The sequence below is a fragment of the Salmo salar genome, chromosome ssa03 (assembly GCF_905237065.1).
Source record: "Salmo salar chromosome ssa03, Ssal_v3.1, whole genome shotgun sequence".
NCBI lineage: Eukaryota > Metazoa > Chordata > Actinopteri > Salmoniformes > Salmonidae > Salmo > Salmo salar.
In genome coordinates this window covers 48,341,496-48,359,399 of record NC_059444.1, presented here as the reverse complement: position 1 = coordinate 48,359,399, position 17,904 = coordinate 48,341,496, and the positions used below count along the sequence as shown (strand labels likewise).

Here is a 17,904-nt window from a genome sequence, read left to right as displayed (position 1 = left end):
TTTTAAAATATTCCCTTCACTTCAACTTAGTAATGTCATGTGGAAAATCTACGTTTTTTTTATGCCTATCGAGTTTACTGCCTTACCACTGCCATGGGAACCCTACGGGAGACATCGAAGGTTGTTGGTGTCGAGGGCTGCATGACTTACCTCGATGATGTACAGGACAATGTTCTTGTAGAAGCAGTACAGGATACACTTGGCGACGCGGTTGTAATTCCAGGCACCGTGGACCAGCAATAGTGGACCAGCAAAAGTATTTGAACTGCGTGGGAGGGAAGGGAGGAGAAAGGCCAAGATAAATGAATAACCCAAAAGTTGTAACACAGGCATTATAAAGTCTGTACACAGAGTGTTCTTGGGCAACCCAGGACCAGGGCTATCCCTCGAGGAAAAAATGCTTTTGAGAGAAAGTCTTGGATTAAATAAAGAAACAATCTTATCGTCGTTTGACAGCAGGAAACTGAAGGGCCAGAGGGCAGTCGCGAGCAAGGTCTTCACAGACAAATTCCAGGCATTTTTTGTCATAGTTTGATTAGGGGTTAGTTTTGCCTTAAGTTGTTAAAAAGGGGAGAGCCAGAGAGGGGGTATGCTCTCCCAGGGTTCGACATAATACTTTAATGGGTTTCCTCGGCGTACAAATCACTGACAAACTGAAATGGTCCACTCACACAGACAGTGTGGTGAAGAAGGCGCAACAGCGCCTGTTCAATCTCGGGAGGCTGAAGAAATTTTGCTTGGCCCCTAAAACCCTCACAAACCTTTACAGATGCACAATTGAGAGCATCCTGTTGGGCTGTATCACTGCCTGGTACAGCATCTGCACAGCCCGCAACCGCAGGGCTCTCCAGAGGGTGGCAAACTACCTGCCCTCCAGGACACCTACAGCACCCGATGTCCCAGGAAGGCCAAAAATATAATCAAGGATAACAACCACCCGAGTCACTGCCACCCCACTATCATCCAGAAGGCGAGGTCAGTACAGGTGCATCAAAGCTGGGGCCGAGAGACTGAAAAACAGCATCTATCTCAAGTCCATCAGACTGTTAAATAGCCATCGCTAGCACGTTCGAGGCTGCTGCCTATATACATAGACTTGAAATCACTGGCCGCTTTAATAAGGTTTACATATCTTGCAATATTCATCTCATATGTACATACTGTATTCTATACTATTCTAATGTATCTTAGTCTATGCCGCTCTGATATTGCTCGCCCATATATTTATATATTCTTAATTGTTAGATATTACTGTCGGAGCTAGAAACACAAGCATTTCGCTACACCCGCAATAACATTTGCTAAACCCGTGTATGTGACCAATAAAATGTGATTATTTGATAATCCTACTATTTGGGGCATGTCGTGGACGTCATAATCATGTAATCGCTTGCTGATAACGTTGATTAGATTGAGCAGGTTCCTCTTGGGCAACTGTTTAGTCTTGATTACTAAAAAGCTTAGCATTTACAAACAATGATATCTCATCCCGTTTTCCAGTATGGCGACAAAAGGACCTCTATTGAGTTCTATGTAACTTCTAAGTAATTTACATCTATGTAATGTATAGGCCTTTATGAAGTCAAACGCCAATGTAGAATTGTGATTATTTGAAGGGCCAAGTCATATTTCAGAGAAACAGCAGGGAGGAGACGGTATTATTTAGTAAATGAAAATGTTTGAGGTAATTCTGGGCTAAAACGGCTGTATTCCCATAGCAGTGAGCTGATGACGGATGGACAGCAGAGGCGCCTGGGCACTGAACTTTTCCTCAGACTTCATTCAACTGATCTCAAAACAGTTTCACTGTGCTGTATGTAGAGCTCAATCACATAGCACTATAATTTATTGCTGACCTGACAAAATTGATTTCCAAGGAAATGGACAATAATATTGTATATCGTTTTCAGGTAGTGTAATGCTGAATTGTCTTGCAATCCAGCAGTAAGAATATTTTGAAGATAAATACACAACGCAGAGTTTGAGAGGATGAGAGTACTACACTAAATATAGTACTAATGGTCAATTGTGAATTGTAAATAGGAGTTGGGTTTCACTTCAACATCTGTTAGAATCTGTGGAATGTCCCTCCTGAACTCAGAGCTACATGGGCTACATTTTCATTGGTCTGTACAATGAGTCTGGAGTGGGATACTTGTTATTTGGCCATTGGCCAAGTTGTACTGCAAAGACTTCTAATTGGTCAACCCCAGGCTAGGGTAGGGGGGTTATAAGTGGCATCCTGTCCTTTGTTGTGGGGGAAAAGCTGAGGACGGGGGGGGACTGAACATCTGACTCCCAGCATAACATCTTGATTTGTCCGTTCTGAATAAACATTTTCTCCCCCTGATTTGCTTTGGAGTTTGTGTTATTGAAGAATAACAAAATGCTAACACTTGGTGCTGTGTTCCGGATGAATTGGTCTGAACAACAACAACAAGAAGAACTTATCAACTGTGTGTTGATCCAGAGAAAGAGAGAAGGCTGTGCGCAACCCACTTTGGGGAGTCAACTCTTAATCTCCTGATTGATGGCAGAAATGCTGGGTGAGTCTAGACCAATATCATTTTAAAAGAACCAAATCAGGTTAAAATAGTGTATACAATAAGTGATATGTATCTGTGATTTATAAGTTTATAAGTCCCTTGTTTTATTACAGAGTTTAGTCCTTATTCTATTAAACGTTTGGAGTTCTTACTCTATGAAAAGGTTGGAGTCCTTACTCTATGGAAAGGTTGGAGGCCTCTGTTTTTGTGAAACCTTCTTGTTGTATAGAAGTGAATTGCTAGTTGAGAAGCAATGTTTACACGTGTGGTTAATGTAAGTCTTGTAAGCATTCAACAAGCTTTGAGTGAACATAAGTTATGGGTAGCCAGGCCCTACAGAAACAATGTGTTCTAGAAGAGGTTTGAGTCCTTAAAAGGGGCTATGTAGAGATATATATATTCCCACGGGTGACAGTACAAAAAAAAAAAAAAAAATGCATGAAATGAAATGTATGCATTCACTACTGTAAGTCGCTCTGGATAAGAGCGTCTGCTAAATGACTAAAATGTAAATGTAAATGTTAAATAAACATAGAGATATATATTGTACAACTTTTGATGTTAATGTAATGTCATTGTTAAGTGAGAAAACCACTCTGGAAAAGGGTGGAACAGCTCTTCCGGATGTGAACATGAAACTCACTGTCTATACCCATTTCAAAGTAGAAGAGGAGACACGGGTGAAAAAGTCAGACGTGACCCCCACCTATGGCCTCTCTGTTCCCTCTCCCACTGAATTGGGCAAGGCAGATCAGGTTTCAAGCAACTGGTCAGCACTGCTTGGTTTTGAGTCAATAGATTCTGTCAGCAGTGACGAACGATGTTTTAGGACAACCAGAACACAGGCTGTAAAAGGAAGTAAAGACAAACTTCTAGAGATAGTGATCACACATAAATCAGCATCTCCAAGACAGATGGATGAATGGTCGAAAACTTTAAAGCATCCATGAGACGTGGTTATCAGAGTTAAGCAGGTTCCGAGTGAAAACAACAACATTATTTGTTCAGTAAAAAGAAACCTTGTGTATGTTATTATTGCGGGATTTCTGGTCAATGGCAACGAGAATGTTGGAAAAGAAAACTTGATTTTATGAGAAGTGGCCAGGAGAAGAAGGGTCTAAGGGGAAATGGAATCAAGACAACAGCCCCAATGACACAATGCTGACGCAGAAATTTAAGAAGCTCTCTCCGGCTCAGCAGCAGAGTTTGTTAAATGCTGTGGAGGTAAACTAACAGACCCCCTCTTACGTCCCATCTCAGCTGGTGTACATATGAAATAGGATGGTATATACGTGAACATGATGGTTACCAACTTTGCAGTAGATTTTTAGTAGATACGGGTGCTGAAGTCACTGTATTACCCATATTTTATGCAAAACATTTATGTCCTCAGTACACAGGCAAGAAGATGAGAGCAACAGGAGTGGCGGAGGGAAGATATGAAACAGACCAAACCATTATCAATTTCTATTGGTCCAATGAAGATTGATGCACGAATCTACAGTTCAGAAGCAAATCTATAGTTCAGAACTATGCTATTTGGACTACGAAGAAAACTTTGTGTGGAACTTTGGATATGGAACCAGTGTGCTTGACAGGCACATTATATTTGAGAAAAGCAGACGTTCACTTTATGTGTGACACAATGTTTAACTATTGCATACAATCTCTATTGGGGAATAACTCCCGAGGGGGAGATGACATTGTGCCAGGACAGTGGGTGATGGTAAAAAAATATGTGATGGTAAAGAAATTGGTGGCAGACACATTAGGGCCAAAATGGGAAGGTCCTTATCAAGTTTTGCTCATAACGAGGTCAACAGTAAATGTTCAGGGAAAATCACGATGGATACATGTCATTCATTGCAAGGTTGTCCATATTCATTGCAAGGTTGTCCATGTTGATGACAAAGCGGAGCCAGGAGAATGAAGAATTGATTGATTAGCAGTCGGGGCCAGACTTGGGTGAAGAAGCAGAGTAAGATGATCAGAACCTGATAAACTTCTATGTTGTATACCACAGTCGTCATGTTAGGGATATCTAGGTGAAATGTCCAACGTTTTCCTGAAAATTGGGACATTGGGAAATTTATGTGAAATATCAATTTCTCTTGAAACCAGGACATGTTACTTTCACTTTTTTTTCCCTTCGTTACAGGTTATGAGAATCTACCGTCTGAAGCTGCAGAAATATCCCTTGACTGTACCTGAAACGATACAAGATCACCGCTGTAGTGTTCATTAGAGAAGTCCTTATCAACCAGTGTAACGGAATAATTCCTCACAACCAGCAGACTGTCAGAACATCATTTCTAATAGTTATCTATGTGGGACTGATACCAGTGTGGAAGAGTTAGTCACTTTTAAAGGACTTTGTGAATGATTACCTTGACAATAGGACAATTGAATATTATTGTCTTGCAGACAAGTGAAAGATGATTGAAATTATTTTCCTTGTGAGTTTCCTCCTAATACAGGATGTGGGTGGTGTTTCCACTTCTAACACAGAGATGCATCAGCAGGAAGAGGGACACTTGGGTGTCAATACATTTCTAGCTCTTTCTCAATACTATGTCACAGTAGTCAATCAAAGTAGTTGTTGGGTTTGTACATATGCACCATTCACATCACGGGCGGTTATTCCTTTTAACCTTTTAACAGAGTGAAATGTTGGGTATATGGAGAGATGGTAATTATTTGTACTAATTTGTGTGAGAATGTTGAGTATCAACATGCGAGAGCACCTAGTTCTGCAGTACCTTACTTCACTTGAGATTACCAATAACACTAATCAGCGACCACCTTACCTAGTTATTACACATGCCCCTGGTTATTTTTCTTATCCTCATCCAGGTTATCAAGTGTGTTATTGCCCGACGTTTGTGTGCTAAAATCTGACGGTTACGTGATAGGGGATATCATGAGATTCATCAACCGCGTCTTTGTGGAGATGGGTGTCAGTGGTGTCCCACCAGAATGTGGTGGGGATCATAAAGGTCTTCATCATCACACCAAGTCTCATGATTGTGGTCAATGTGCCCGTGGTAACTGTCCTCAGTGCTGTAATGAACCATGCTCTCTCAGATGTGGTATCACACTTGTTAATACCTCTTTTCTATAACTTTGTGAGAAATCTATTTCTTATTGCAACTGCAGGTAGAATATAGCCTTTGTGTTTTATAGAAATGCAAGGTGTTTAACCTCTTATGGCTAGGGGGCAGTATGTTCACGGCTGGATAAAAAACATACCCGATTTAATCTGGTTACTAATCCTACCCAGTAACTAGAATATGCATATACTTATTATATATCGATAGAAAACACCCTAAAGTTTCTAAAACTGTTTGAATGGTGTCTGTGAGTATAACAGAACTCAAATGGCAGGTCAAAACCTGAGAGATTCCTTTACAGGAAGTGGCCTGTCTGACCATTTCTGGAACTTCTTTGCCATCTCTATCTTTTACTAAGGATCTCTGCTCTAACGTGACACTTCCTACGTCGTCCATAGGCGCTCAGAGCCCGGGAAAAACCTGAATGTCGTCATCCCAGCCCCAGGCTGAAACACATTATCGCCTTTCTCAAGTGGCCGATCAAGGTACTCTGGGCTTAGGCGCGTGACCTGGCCGCCCCCGTCTTTGTGATTTTTTTCCTCTGTTTGCCGAAAAGGAGATTCCCGGTCGGAATATTATCGCTTTTCTACGAGAAAAATGGCATAAAAATGTATTTTAAACAGCGGTTGACATGCTTCGAAGTACGGTAATGGAATATTTAGAATTTTTTTGTCACGAATTGCGCCATGCGCACGACCCTTCTTTACCATTTCGGATAGTGTCTGGAACGCACGAACAAAACGCCGCTATTCGGATATAACGATGGATTATTTTGGACCAAACCAACATTTGTTATTGAAGTAGCAGTCCTGGGAGTGCATTCTGACGAAGACAACAAAGGTAATGAAACCTTTGTAATAGTAAATCGGAGTTTGATCAGGGCTAAACTTGGTCGGTGTCTAAATGGCTAGCCGTGATGGCTGGGCTATCTACTGAGAATATTGCAAAATGTGCTTTCACCGAAAAGCTATTTTAAAATCGGACATATCGAGTGCATAGAGGAGTTCTGTATCTATAATTCTTAAAATAATTGTTATGTTTTTTGTGAACGTTTATCGTGAGTAATTTAGTAAATTCACCGGATGTTTGCGGGGGATATGCTAGTTCTGAACGTCACATGCTAATGTAAAAAGCTGGTTTTTGATATAAATATGAACTTGATTGAACAAAACATGCATGCATTGTATAACATAATGTCCTAGGGTTGTCATCTGATGAAGATCATCAAAGGTTAGTGCTGCATTTAGCTGTGGTTTTGTTTTTTGTGACATTATATGCTAGCTTGAAAAATGGGTGTCTGATTATTTCTGGCTTGGTACTCTGCTGACATAATCTAATGTTTTGCTTTCGCTGTAAAGCCTTTTTGAAATCGGACAGTGTGGTTAGATAAAGGAGAGTCTTGTCTTTAAAATGCTGTGAAATAGTCATATGTTTGAAAAATTGAAGTTTTTGTATTTTTGAGGAATTTGTAATTCGCGCCACGCCTATCATTGGATATTGGAGCAGGTGTTCCGCTAGCGGAACGTCTAGATGTAAGAGGTTAATGTGAACGATTTTATGCTGACTACTAATGTTTATTATTCTGTACATTTTTTCATGTTTTCTTTTGTTTTCTAAAAATACATTTGAACTATATTTATTTTTAAAATGGTCTAGGGGGCAATGTAAGAATACTTTTAAGATAAATACGCAATGCAGAGTTTGAGAGTTTGAGAGGATGAGAGGACGAGAGTACTACACTAAATATAGTACTAATGGTCAATAGTGAATTGTAAATAGGAGTTGTGTTTCAGTTCATAAGGTTATAAGTGGCATCCTGTCGCTTGTTCTGGGGGAAAAGCTGAGGACAGGGAGACTGAACATCTGACTCCCAACATCTTGATTTGTCCTCTCTGAATAAACCTATTTTTCTCCCCCTGATTTGCTTTGGAGTTTGTGTTATTGAAGAATAACATAAATTGCTAACACAGCTATGATGCTACAGTCTATAAAATACATTATCTGGAGTGAGTCTGGACAGGGCTGTAGCATATACAGTACAATTAAAGGAATAAATGCAATTGTGAAGATTGATTTTATCACATAACAAATTGTTACACACCAATGAGGCCTGGAAGGTAACTCAATACATTGCTGGGATGCAACCTAAACCGATTCTATGAAGCCGTCTGCTTTCGTCATTCTGAATGTCATGTAGATAGTGGGGGCACTTAAGATAAGACAGAGTCGCTCTCAGAGTAATCCAATGCTACGGCTTAGAGACTGTACTGTGCTTTAATTAACTATTGGCTTGCCTTGCTCACAGAGCCCTTGGCTATATGAACAAAGTACAGTGAGGCATTGACAGTATATACCATGAAATAATGGAGACAGAAGAAAAACCAAATGTATCCATGATATAGAAGCCCTGTCGCTTTTGTTATCTCTGAATTTTGGAGATACTGGTTACTGAGATAGAATAATGAGTTTACATTTTCAAAATTGTGGCTATAGAATAAGGTGTCAACAGATGCCTGTCCTGCTGCTGCTCACCTGTGTAAGCAAAGATGACCTGTCTAATCTACTGGCTCTAACCCTAACACTCCTTCCAAATTCCTCACCTACATTACAGGTGAAAAGGTGAAAAACACCTACTCATTCAAGGGTTTTTCTTTATTTGTGCTATTTTCTACATCGTAGAATAATACTGAAGACATCAAAACTATGAAATAACACATATGGAATCATGTAGTAACAAAAATTGTTAAACAAATCAAAATATATTTTATATTTGAGATTCTTAAAATAGCCACCCTTTGCCTTAATGACAGCTTTGCACACTCTTGGCATTATCTCAACCAGCTTATTGAGGTAGTCACTTGGAATGCATTTCAATTAACAGGTGTGCCTTATTAAAAGTTAATTTGTGGAGAGCACGTGATGCCGCGGAGCTGAGCAGACGTTGACAAACCGAGCTCCTCAAAGTTATCCTATTATTACTTAAATAACAACGTTGAAACAATATTCTAACATCGGCTGTTAAACTGTCAAGTACGTACCTTCCCAAAGAGCCATGCACCTCCGGCCGAGAGGCAAGAAGGATGATCAAACTTTGTTGATCCCCAAGATAGTGATTTATTTATTTATTTATTTCACCTTTATTTAACCAGGAAAGCAAGTTGAGAACAAGTTCTCATTTACAATTGCGACCTGGCCAAGATAAAGCAAAGCAGTTCGACAACATACAAAAACACAGAGTTACACATGGAGTAAAACAACATACAATCAATGATACAGTAGAACATTTTTTTTACAAAATAAGACTATATACAATGTGAGCAAATGATGTGAGATAAGGGAGGTAAAGGCAAAAAAGGCCATGGTGGCAAAGTAAATAAAGTATAGCAATTAAAACACTGGAATGGTAGATTTGTAATTTGAAGAAAGTTCAAAGTTAAAATATAAATAATATGGTGCAAAGGAGCAAAATAATAAATTAAATAAATAAATACAGTAGGGGAAGAAGTAGTAGTTTGGGCTAAATTATAGATGGGCTATGTACAGGTGCAGTGATCTGGGAGCTGCTCTGATAGCTGGTGCTTAAAGCTAGTGAGGGAGATAAGTGTTTCCAGTTTCAGAGATTTTTGTCGTTCGTTCCATTCATTGGCAGCAGAGAACTGGAAGGAGAGACGACCAAAGGAGGAGTTGGCTTTAGGGGTGACCAGAGAGATATACCTGCTGGAGCGCGTGCTACAGGTGGGTGCTGCTATGGTGACCAGTGAGCGGAGATAAGGGGGGACTTTACCTAGCAGGGTCTTGTAGATGACCTGGAGCCAATGTGTTTGGCGACGATTATGAAGCGAAGGCCAGCCAACGAGAGCGTACAGATCGCAGTGGTGGGTAGTATATGGGGCTTTGGTGACAAAACGGATGGCAATGTGATAGACTGCATCCAGCTTGTTGAGTAGGGTACTGGAGGCTATTTTGTAAATGACATCGCCGAAGTCAAGGATCGGCAGGATAGTCAGTCTTACGAGGGTATGTTTGGCAGCATGAGTGAAGGATGCTTTGTTGCGAAATAGGAAGCCAATTCTAGATTTAACTTTGGATTGGAGATGAGTGATGTGAGTCTGGAAGGAGAGTTTACAGTCTAACCAGACACCTAGGTATTTGTAGTTGTCCACAAATTCTAAGTCAGAACCGTCCAGAGAAGTGATGCTGGACGGGCGGGCAGGTGCAGGCAGCGATCGGTTGAAGAGCATGCATTTAGTTTTACTTGTATTTAGGAGCAGTTGGAGACCTCGGAAGGAGAGTTGTATGGCATTGAAGCTCGTCTGGAGGGTTGTTAACCTGTTAGGGCTAGGGGGCAGTATTGACACGGCTGGATAAAAAAACATACCCGATTTAATCTGGTTACCACTCCTACCCAGTAACTAGAATATGCATATACTTATTACATATGGATAGAAAACACCCTAAATGTTCTAAAACTGTTTGAATGGTGTCTGTGAGTATAACAGAACTCATTTGGCAGGCAAAACCCTGAGACATTTTCTGACAGGAAGTGGATACCTGATGTGTTGTATTGACTTTAAACCTATCCCATTGAAAAACACAGGGGCTGAGGAATATTTTGGCACTTCCTATTGCTTCCACTAGATGTCACCAGCCTTTACAAAGTGTTTTGAGTCTTCTGGAGGGAGATCTGACCGAACAAGAGCCATGGAACGATGATGTCCCATTAGACACCTGGCGCGCAAGTTCATGTTGGGTACCCTCGTTCCAATACGTTATAAAAGAGTATGCATTCGTCCACCTTGAATATTATTCATGTTCTGGTTAAAAAGGCCCTAATGATTTATGCTATACAACGTTTGACATGTTTGAACGAACGTAAATATATTTTTTCCCCTCGTTCATGACGAGAAGTCCGGCTGGCTTAGATCATGTGCTAACAAGACGGAGATTTTTGGACATAAATGATGAGCTTTTTTGAACAAAACTACATTCGTTATGGACCTGTGATACCTGGAAGTGACATCTGATGAAGAGAATCAAAGGTAATGGATTATTTACATAGTATTTTCGATTTTAGATCTCCCCAACATGACGTCTAGTCTGTATCGCAACGCGTATTTTTCTGGGCGCAGTGCTCAGATTATTGCAAAGTGTGATTTCCCAGTAAGGTTATTTTTAAATCTGGCAAGTTGATGTAAATCTATAATTCTTTAAATGACAATATAATATTTTACCAATGTTTTATAATTTTAATTATTTAATTTGTGACGCTGAATTGACTGCCGGTTATTGGAGGGAAACGATTTCCTCAACATCAATGCCATAGTAAAACGCTGTTTTTGGATATAAATATGAACTTGATAGAACTAAAAATGCATGCATTGTCTAACATAATGTCCTAGGAGTGTCATCTGATGGAGATTGTAAAAGGTTAGTGCATCATTTTAGCTGGTTTTATGGTTTTGGTGACCCTGTCTTTGAATTGACAAAACATTACACACAACTCTTGTAAATGTACTGTCCTAACATACTCTAAATTTATGCTTTCGCCGTAAAACCTTTTTGAAATCGTAAAACGTGGTTAGATTAAGGAGATGTTTATCTTTCAAAGGGTGTAAAATAGTTGTATGTTTGAAAAATTTGAATTTTGACATTTATTTGGATTCAAATTTACCGCTCTTGAAATGCACCTGCTGTTGATGGAGTGCACCACGGGTGGCACGCTAGCGTCCCACCTAGCCCATAGAGGTTAACACAGTGTCCAAAGAAGGGCCAGAAGTATACAGAATGGTGTCGTCTGCGTAGAGGTGGATCAGAGATTCACCAGCAGCAAGAGCGACATCATTGATGTATACAGAGAAAAGAGTTGGCCCAAGAATTGAACCCTGTGGTACCCCCATAGAGACTGCCAGAGGTCCGGACAGCAGGCCCTCCGATTTGACACACTGAACTCTATCAGAGACGTAGTTGGTGAACCAGGCGACGCAATCGTTTGAGAAACCAAGGCTACCGAGTCAGCCGATGAGGATGTGGTGATTAACAGAGTCAAAAGCTTTGGCCAGGTCAATGAATACGGCAGCACAGTATTGTTTCTTATCGATGGCGGTTACGATGTCGTTTAGGACCTTGAGCGTGGCTGAGGTACACCCATGACCAGCTCTGAAACCAGATTGCATAGCGGAGAGGGTGCGGTGGGATTCGAAATGGTCGGTAATCTGTTTGTTGACTTGGCTTTCGAAGACCTTAGAAAGGCAGGGCAGATTGGATATAGGTCTGTAGCAATTTGGGTCAAGAGTGTCACCTCCTTTGAAGAGGGGGATGACAGCAGCTGCTTTCCAATCTATGGGAATCTCAGACGACACGAAAGAGAGGTTGAACAGGCTAGTAATAGGGGTTGCAATAATTTCGGCAGATAATTTTAGAAAGAAAGGGTCCAGATTGTCAAGCCCAGCTGATTTGTAGGGGTCCAGATTTTGCAGCTCTTTCAGAACATCAGCTGAATGGATTTGGGAGAAGGAGAAATGGGGGAGGCTTGGGCGAGTAGCTGTGGGAGGTGCAGTGCTGTTGAATGCAGTAGGGGTAGTTAGGTGGAAAGCATGGCCAGCCGTAGAAAAATGCTTATTGAAATTCTCAATTATAGTGGGCTTATCGGTGGTGACAGAGTTTCCTATCCTCAGTGCAGTGGGCAGTTGGGAGGAGGTGTTCTTATTCTCCATGGACTTTACAATGTCCCAGAACTTTTTAGAGTTTGAGTTGCAGGAAGCAAATTTCTGTTTGAAAAAGCTAGCCTTGGTGTTTCTAACTGCCTGTGTGTATTGATTTCTAACTTCCCTGAAAAGTTGCATATCGCGGGGGCATTTCGATGCTAATGCAGAACGCCACAGGATATTTTTGTGTTGGTTAAGGGCAGTCAGGTCTGGGGAGAACCAAGGGCTATATCTGTTCCTGGTTCTAAATTTCTTGAAAGGGGCATGCTTATTTAAGATGGTGAGGAAGGCATTTTTTTTTAAATAACCAGGCATCCTCTACTGACGGGATGAGGTCAATATCCTTCCAGGATACCAGGGCCAGGTCGATTAGAAAGGCTTGCTCATTGAAATGTTTCAGGGAGCGTTTGACAGTGATGAGTGGAGGTCGTTTGAACCTATGCTTAATCCACTACGGGTCTTAACAGCCCAATTAAGAAGAAAAGTCTATACATACCTTTCGAAATTAAAGGCTGACTTTGTGTTTTTACAAGAAACACATCTTACAGCCAGTGAACACCAGAAAGTAAAGAGGGAATGGGTAGGACACGTTTTTGCGTCCTCTTTTAACTCCAAAGCAAGAGGAACTGCAATTTTGATCAGTAGACACATCCCATTCTGTGTCAACAATACCATCTCTGATACCTCAGGCAAGTTTGTTTTGGTGCAGGGGCATATGCTTTCGGAGTCTTGGACCCTGTTGAATATTTATGCTCCCAACTTCGATGACCATATGTTTATTCAGAATGTCTTCCTTCAGGTTGCTCAAGCACCACCAGGATGGCTACTGGCTGGAGGAGATTAAAATATTTGTTTAGATACAGTTCTTGATAGGTCCTTTGATAAACCCTCTCTTCTTACCAAAGTCGCCAAGCTCAACCATGTCTTTCATGAAGGATCTCAATTTACTAGATATCTGGAGACAGATGGAACTACTCTTTTTATTCACACACACACAACACACACACGCATAGATAACTTTTTACTATCGACTCAACTGTTTCATAGAGTGTTAGATACCGATTATCTCCCCAGATTACTAATGTGACCATTCCCCTCTGATATTATCAATCTCCATTTCTACCAAGGTAAATGGAGCATATAGACAGAGACTAAATATTACACTCCTGAAGCAACCTGAATTTTGAGCATTCATCAAAGAGCAGATCAATATTTTTACTTTGACAAACAAACCCTCCGCTCCTGACAGTTTCATTCTTTGGGACGCATTGAAAGCCTATCTAAGGGGACAGATAATTTCCTATACTAAAGGGTTGAAGAGAAAACACAGTGCTGAACTGAATGTCCTTGAATCTGAAATCTCTTAGCTAGAGAAAACCTACCAAAGAGGCCTGACTAAAGACCTATACAGGCTTATGGTAAATAAAAAACAGAAATATAATACTCTGAACACATACCAAGCTGAGAGGGCCATCACTAAATCAAAACAGCATTACTACGAGCTTGGAGAGAAAGCACACAGAAAGCAAGTATTGGCATGGCAACTGAAAGCAGAGGAAAGTAAGAGGACAATTAATCCTATAGAAACTCTTACTAATGAGATATCTTCCAACTCCACTGAAATTAATGATACTTTTAAGAAATATTACGAAGACCTCTACACTTCCCAATCAAGCGATGAGCTATCAGAGATCGACTCTTTTCTCTCCTCTCAACCTCCCATGCCTGTAAGAGGAAGACAGAGGACGCCTGAGGGAACAGTTCTCAGTCCCTGAATTGTTGGAGGCCATTAAATCCTTACATTCTAATAAATCTCCTGGGAAGGATGGCTTCCCTCCATATTTCTATAAAGAATTTAAGGACCTGTTGGTACCCTACCTTATGGAGGTACTTAACATCCTTATCATTTATCGCCCTCCAGGTTCCCTTGGAGAGTTCATCAATGAGCTTGACGCCTTGATAAGTTCCTTTCCTGAGGATGGCTCACCTCTCACAGTTCTGGGTGACTTTAACCTCCCCACATCTACCTTTGACTCATTCCTCTCTGCCTCCTTCTTTCCACTCCTCTCCTCTTTTGACCTCACCCTCTCACCTTCCCCCCCTACTCACAAGGCAGGCAATACGCTTGACCTCATCTTTACTAGATGCTGTTCTTCCACTAATCTCATTGCAACTCCCCTCCAAGTCTCCGACCACTACCTTGTATCCTTTTCCCTCTCGCTCTCATCCAACACTTCTCACTCTGCCCCTACTCGGATGGTATTGCGCCGTCCCAACCTTCGCTCTCTCTCTCCCGCTACTCTCTCCTCTTCCATCCTATCATCTCTTCCCTCTGCTCAAACCTTCTCCAACCTATCTCCTGATTCTGCCTCCTCAACCCTCCTCTCCTCCCTCTCTGCATCCTTTGATTTCCTCTGTCCCCTATCCTCCAGGCCGGCTCGGTCCTCCCCTCCTGCTCCGTGGCTCGACGACTCACTGCGAGCTCACAGAACAGGGCTCCGGGCAGCCGAGCGGAAATGGAGGAAAACTCGCCTCCCCTGCGGACCTGGCATCCTTTCACTCCCTCCTCTCTACATTTTCCTCTTCTGTCTCTGCTGCTAAAGCCACTTTCTACCACTCTAAACTCCAAGCATCTGCCTCTAACCGTAGGGAAGCTCTTTGCTACCTTCTCCTCCCTCCTGAATCCTCCTCCCCCTCCCCCTCCTCCCTCTCTGCGGATGACTTCGTCAACCATTTTGAAAAGAAGGTTGACGACATCCGATCCTCGTTTGCTAAGTCAAACGACACCGCTGGTCCTGCTCACACTGCCCTACCCTGTGCTTTGACCTCTTTCTCCCCTCTCTCTCCAGATGAAATCTCGCGTCTTGTGACGGCCGGCCGCCCAACAACCTGCCCACTTGACCCTATACCCTCCTCTCTTCTCCAGACCATTTCCGGAGACCTTCTCCGCTACCTCACCTCGCTCATCAACTCATCCTTGACCGCTGGCTACGTCCCTTCCGTCTTCAAGAGAGCGAGAGTTGCACCCCTTCTGAAAAAACCTACACTCGATCCCTCCGATGTCAACAACTACAGACCAGTATCCCTTCTTTCTTTTCTCTCCAAAACTCTTGAACGTGCCGTCCTTGGCCAGCTCTCTTGCTATCTCTCTCAGAATGACCTTCTTGATCCTAATCAGTCAGGTTTCAAGACTGGGCATTCAACTGAGACTGCTCTTCTCTGTGTCATGGAGGCTCTCCGCACTGCTAAAGCTAACTCTCTCTCCTCTGCTCTCATCCTTCTAGACCTATCTGCTACCTTTGATACTGTGAACCATCAGATCCTCCTCTCCACCCTCTCCGAGCTGGGCATCTCCGGCGCGGCCCACGCTTGGATTGCGTCCTACCTGACAGGTCGCTTCTACCAGGTGGCGTGGCGAGAATCTGTCTCCGCACCACGTGCTCTCACCACTGGTGTCCCCCAGGGCTCTGTTCTAGGCCCTCTCCTATTCTCGCTATACACCAAGTCACTTGGCTCTGTCATATCCTCACATGGTCTCTCATATCATTGCTATGCAGATGACACACAATTAATCTTCTCCTTTCCCCCTTCTGACAAGCAGGTGGCGAATCGCATCACTGCATGTCTGGCAGACATATCAGTGTGGATGACGGATCACCACCTCAAGCTGAACCTCGGCAAGACGGAGCTGCTCTTCCTCCCGGGGAAGGACTGCCCGTTCCATGATCTCGCCATCACGGTTGACAACTCCCTTGTGTCCTCCTCCCAGAGTGCTAAGAGCCTCGGCGTGACCCTGGACAACACCCTGTCGTTCTCCACTAACATCAAGGCGGTGACCCGATCCTGTAGGTTCATGCTCTACAACATTCGCAGAGTACGACCCTGCCTCACACATGAAGCGGCGCAGGTCCTAATCCAAGCAGTTGTCATCTCCCGTCTGGATTACTGCAACTCGTTGTTGGCTGGGCTCCCTCCCTGTGCCATTAAACCCCTACAACTCATCCAGAACGCCGCAGCCCGTCTGGTGTTTAACTTTCCCAAGTTCAATCACGTCACCCCGCTCCTCCGCTCTCTCCACTGGCTTCCAGTTGAAGCTCGCATCCGCTACAAGACCATGGTGCTTGCCTACGGAGCTGTGAGGGGAACGGCACCTCCGTACCTTCAGGCTCTGATCAGGCCCTACACCCAAACAAGGGCACTGCGTTCATCCACCTCTGGCCTGCTCGCCTCCCTACCTCTGAGGAAGCACAGTTCCCGCTCAGCCCAGTCAAAACTGTTCGCTGCTCTGGCACCCCAACGGTGGAACAAGCTCCCTCACGACGCCAGGACAGCGGAGTCAATCACCACCTTCCGGAGACACCTGAAACCCCACCTCTTCAAGGAATACCTGGGATAGGATAAAGTAATCCTTCTAACCCCCCCTTAAAAGATTTAGATGCACTATTGTAAAGTGGTTGTTCCACTGGATATCATAAGGTGAATGCACCAATTTGTAAGTCGCTCTGGATAAGAGCGTCTGCTAAATAACTTAAATGTAAAATGTAAATGTCTGGGGAACGGGCGGGCCAGTCCATAGCATCAATGCCTTCCTCTTGCAGGAACTGCTGACACACTCCAGCCACATGAGGTCTAGCATTGTCTTGCATTAGGAGGAACCCAGGGCCAACCGCACCAGCATATGGTCTCACAAGGGTCTGAGGATCTCATCTCGGTACCTAATGGCAGCCAGGCTACCTCTGGCGAGCACATGGAGGGCTGTGCGGCCCCCCAAAGAAATGCCACCCCACACCATGACTGACCCACCGCCAAACCGGTCATGCTGGAGGATGTTGCAGGCAGCAGAACGTTCTCCACGGCATCTCCAGACTCTGTCACGTCTGTCACGTGCTCAGTGTGAACCTGCTTTCATCTGTGAAGAGCACAGGGCGCCAGTGGCGAATTTGCCAATCTTGGTGTTCTCTGGCAAATGCCAAACGTCCTGCACGGTGTTGGGCTGTAAGCACAACCCCCACCTGTGGACGTCGGGCCCTCATACCACCCTCATGGAGTCTGTTTCTGACCGTTTGAGCAGACACATGCACATTTGTGGCCTGCTGGAGGTCATTTTGCAGGGCTCTGGCAGTGCTCCTCCTGCTCCTCCTTGCACAAAGGCGGAGGTAGCGGTCCTGCTGCTGGGTTGTTGCCCTCCTACGGCCTCCTCCACGTCTCCTGATGTACTGGCCTGTCTCCTGGTAGCGCCTCCATGCTCTGGACACTACGTTGACAGACACAGCAAACCTTCTTGCCACAGCTCGCATTGATGTGCCATCCTGGATGAGCTGCACTACCTGAGCCACTTGTGTGGGTTGTAGACTCCGTCTCATGCTACCACTAGAGTGAAAGCACCGCCAGCATTCAAAAGTGACCAAAACATCAGCCAGGAAGCATAGGAACTGAGAATTGGTCTGTTGTTCCCACCTGCAGAACCACTCCTTTATTGGGGGTGTCTTGCTAATTGCCTATAATTTCCACCTGTTGTCTATTCCATTTGCACAACAGCATGTG

The 17,904-nt window shown here is 43.4% G+C and overlaps 1 protein-coding gene across 3 annotated transcripts in view; it reads right to left on the bottom strand.

Moving 5' to 3' along the window:
• LOC106600634 (phospholipid-transporting ATPase IA) overlaps positions 1-17,904 on the bottom strand; it is a 180,680-nt gene that overhangs the window by 95,959 nt on the left and 66,817 nt on the right. For all 3 annotated transcript variants that reach the window (XR_006769146.1, XM_014192136.2, XM_045714902.1), the window contains exon 8: positions 151-265. Coding sequence is in view for 2 of the 3 variants with exons in the window: in XM_014192136.2 (XP_014047611.1) it covers positions 151-265 (115 nt within the window). In the remaining variant the exon portion in view is untranslated. The remainder of the gene's footprint in view (positions 1-150; positions 266-17,904) is intronic.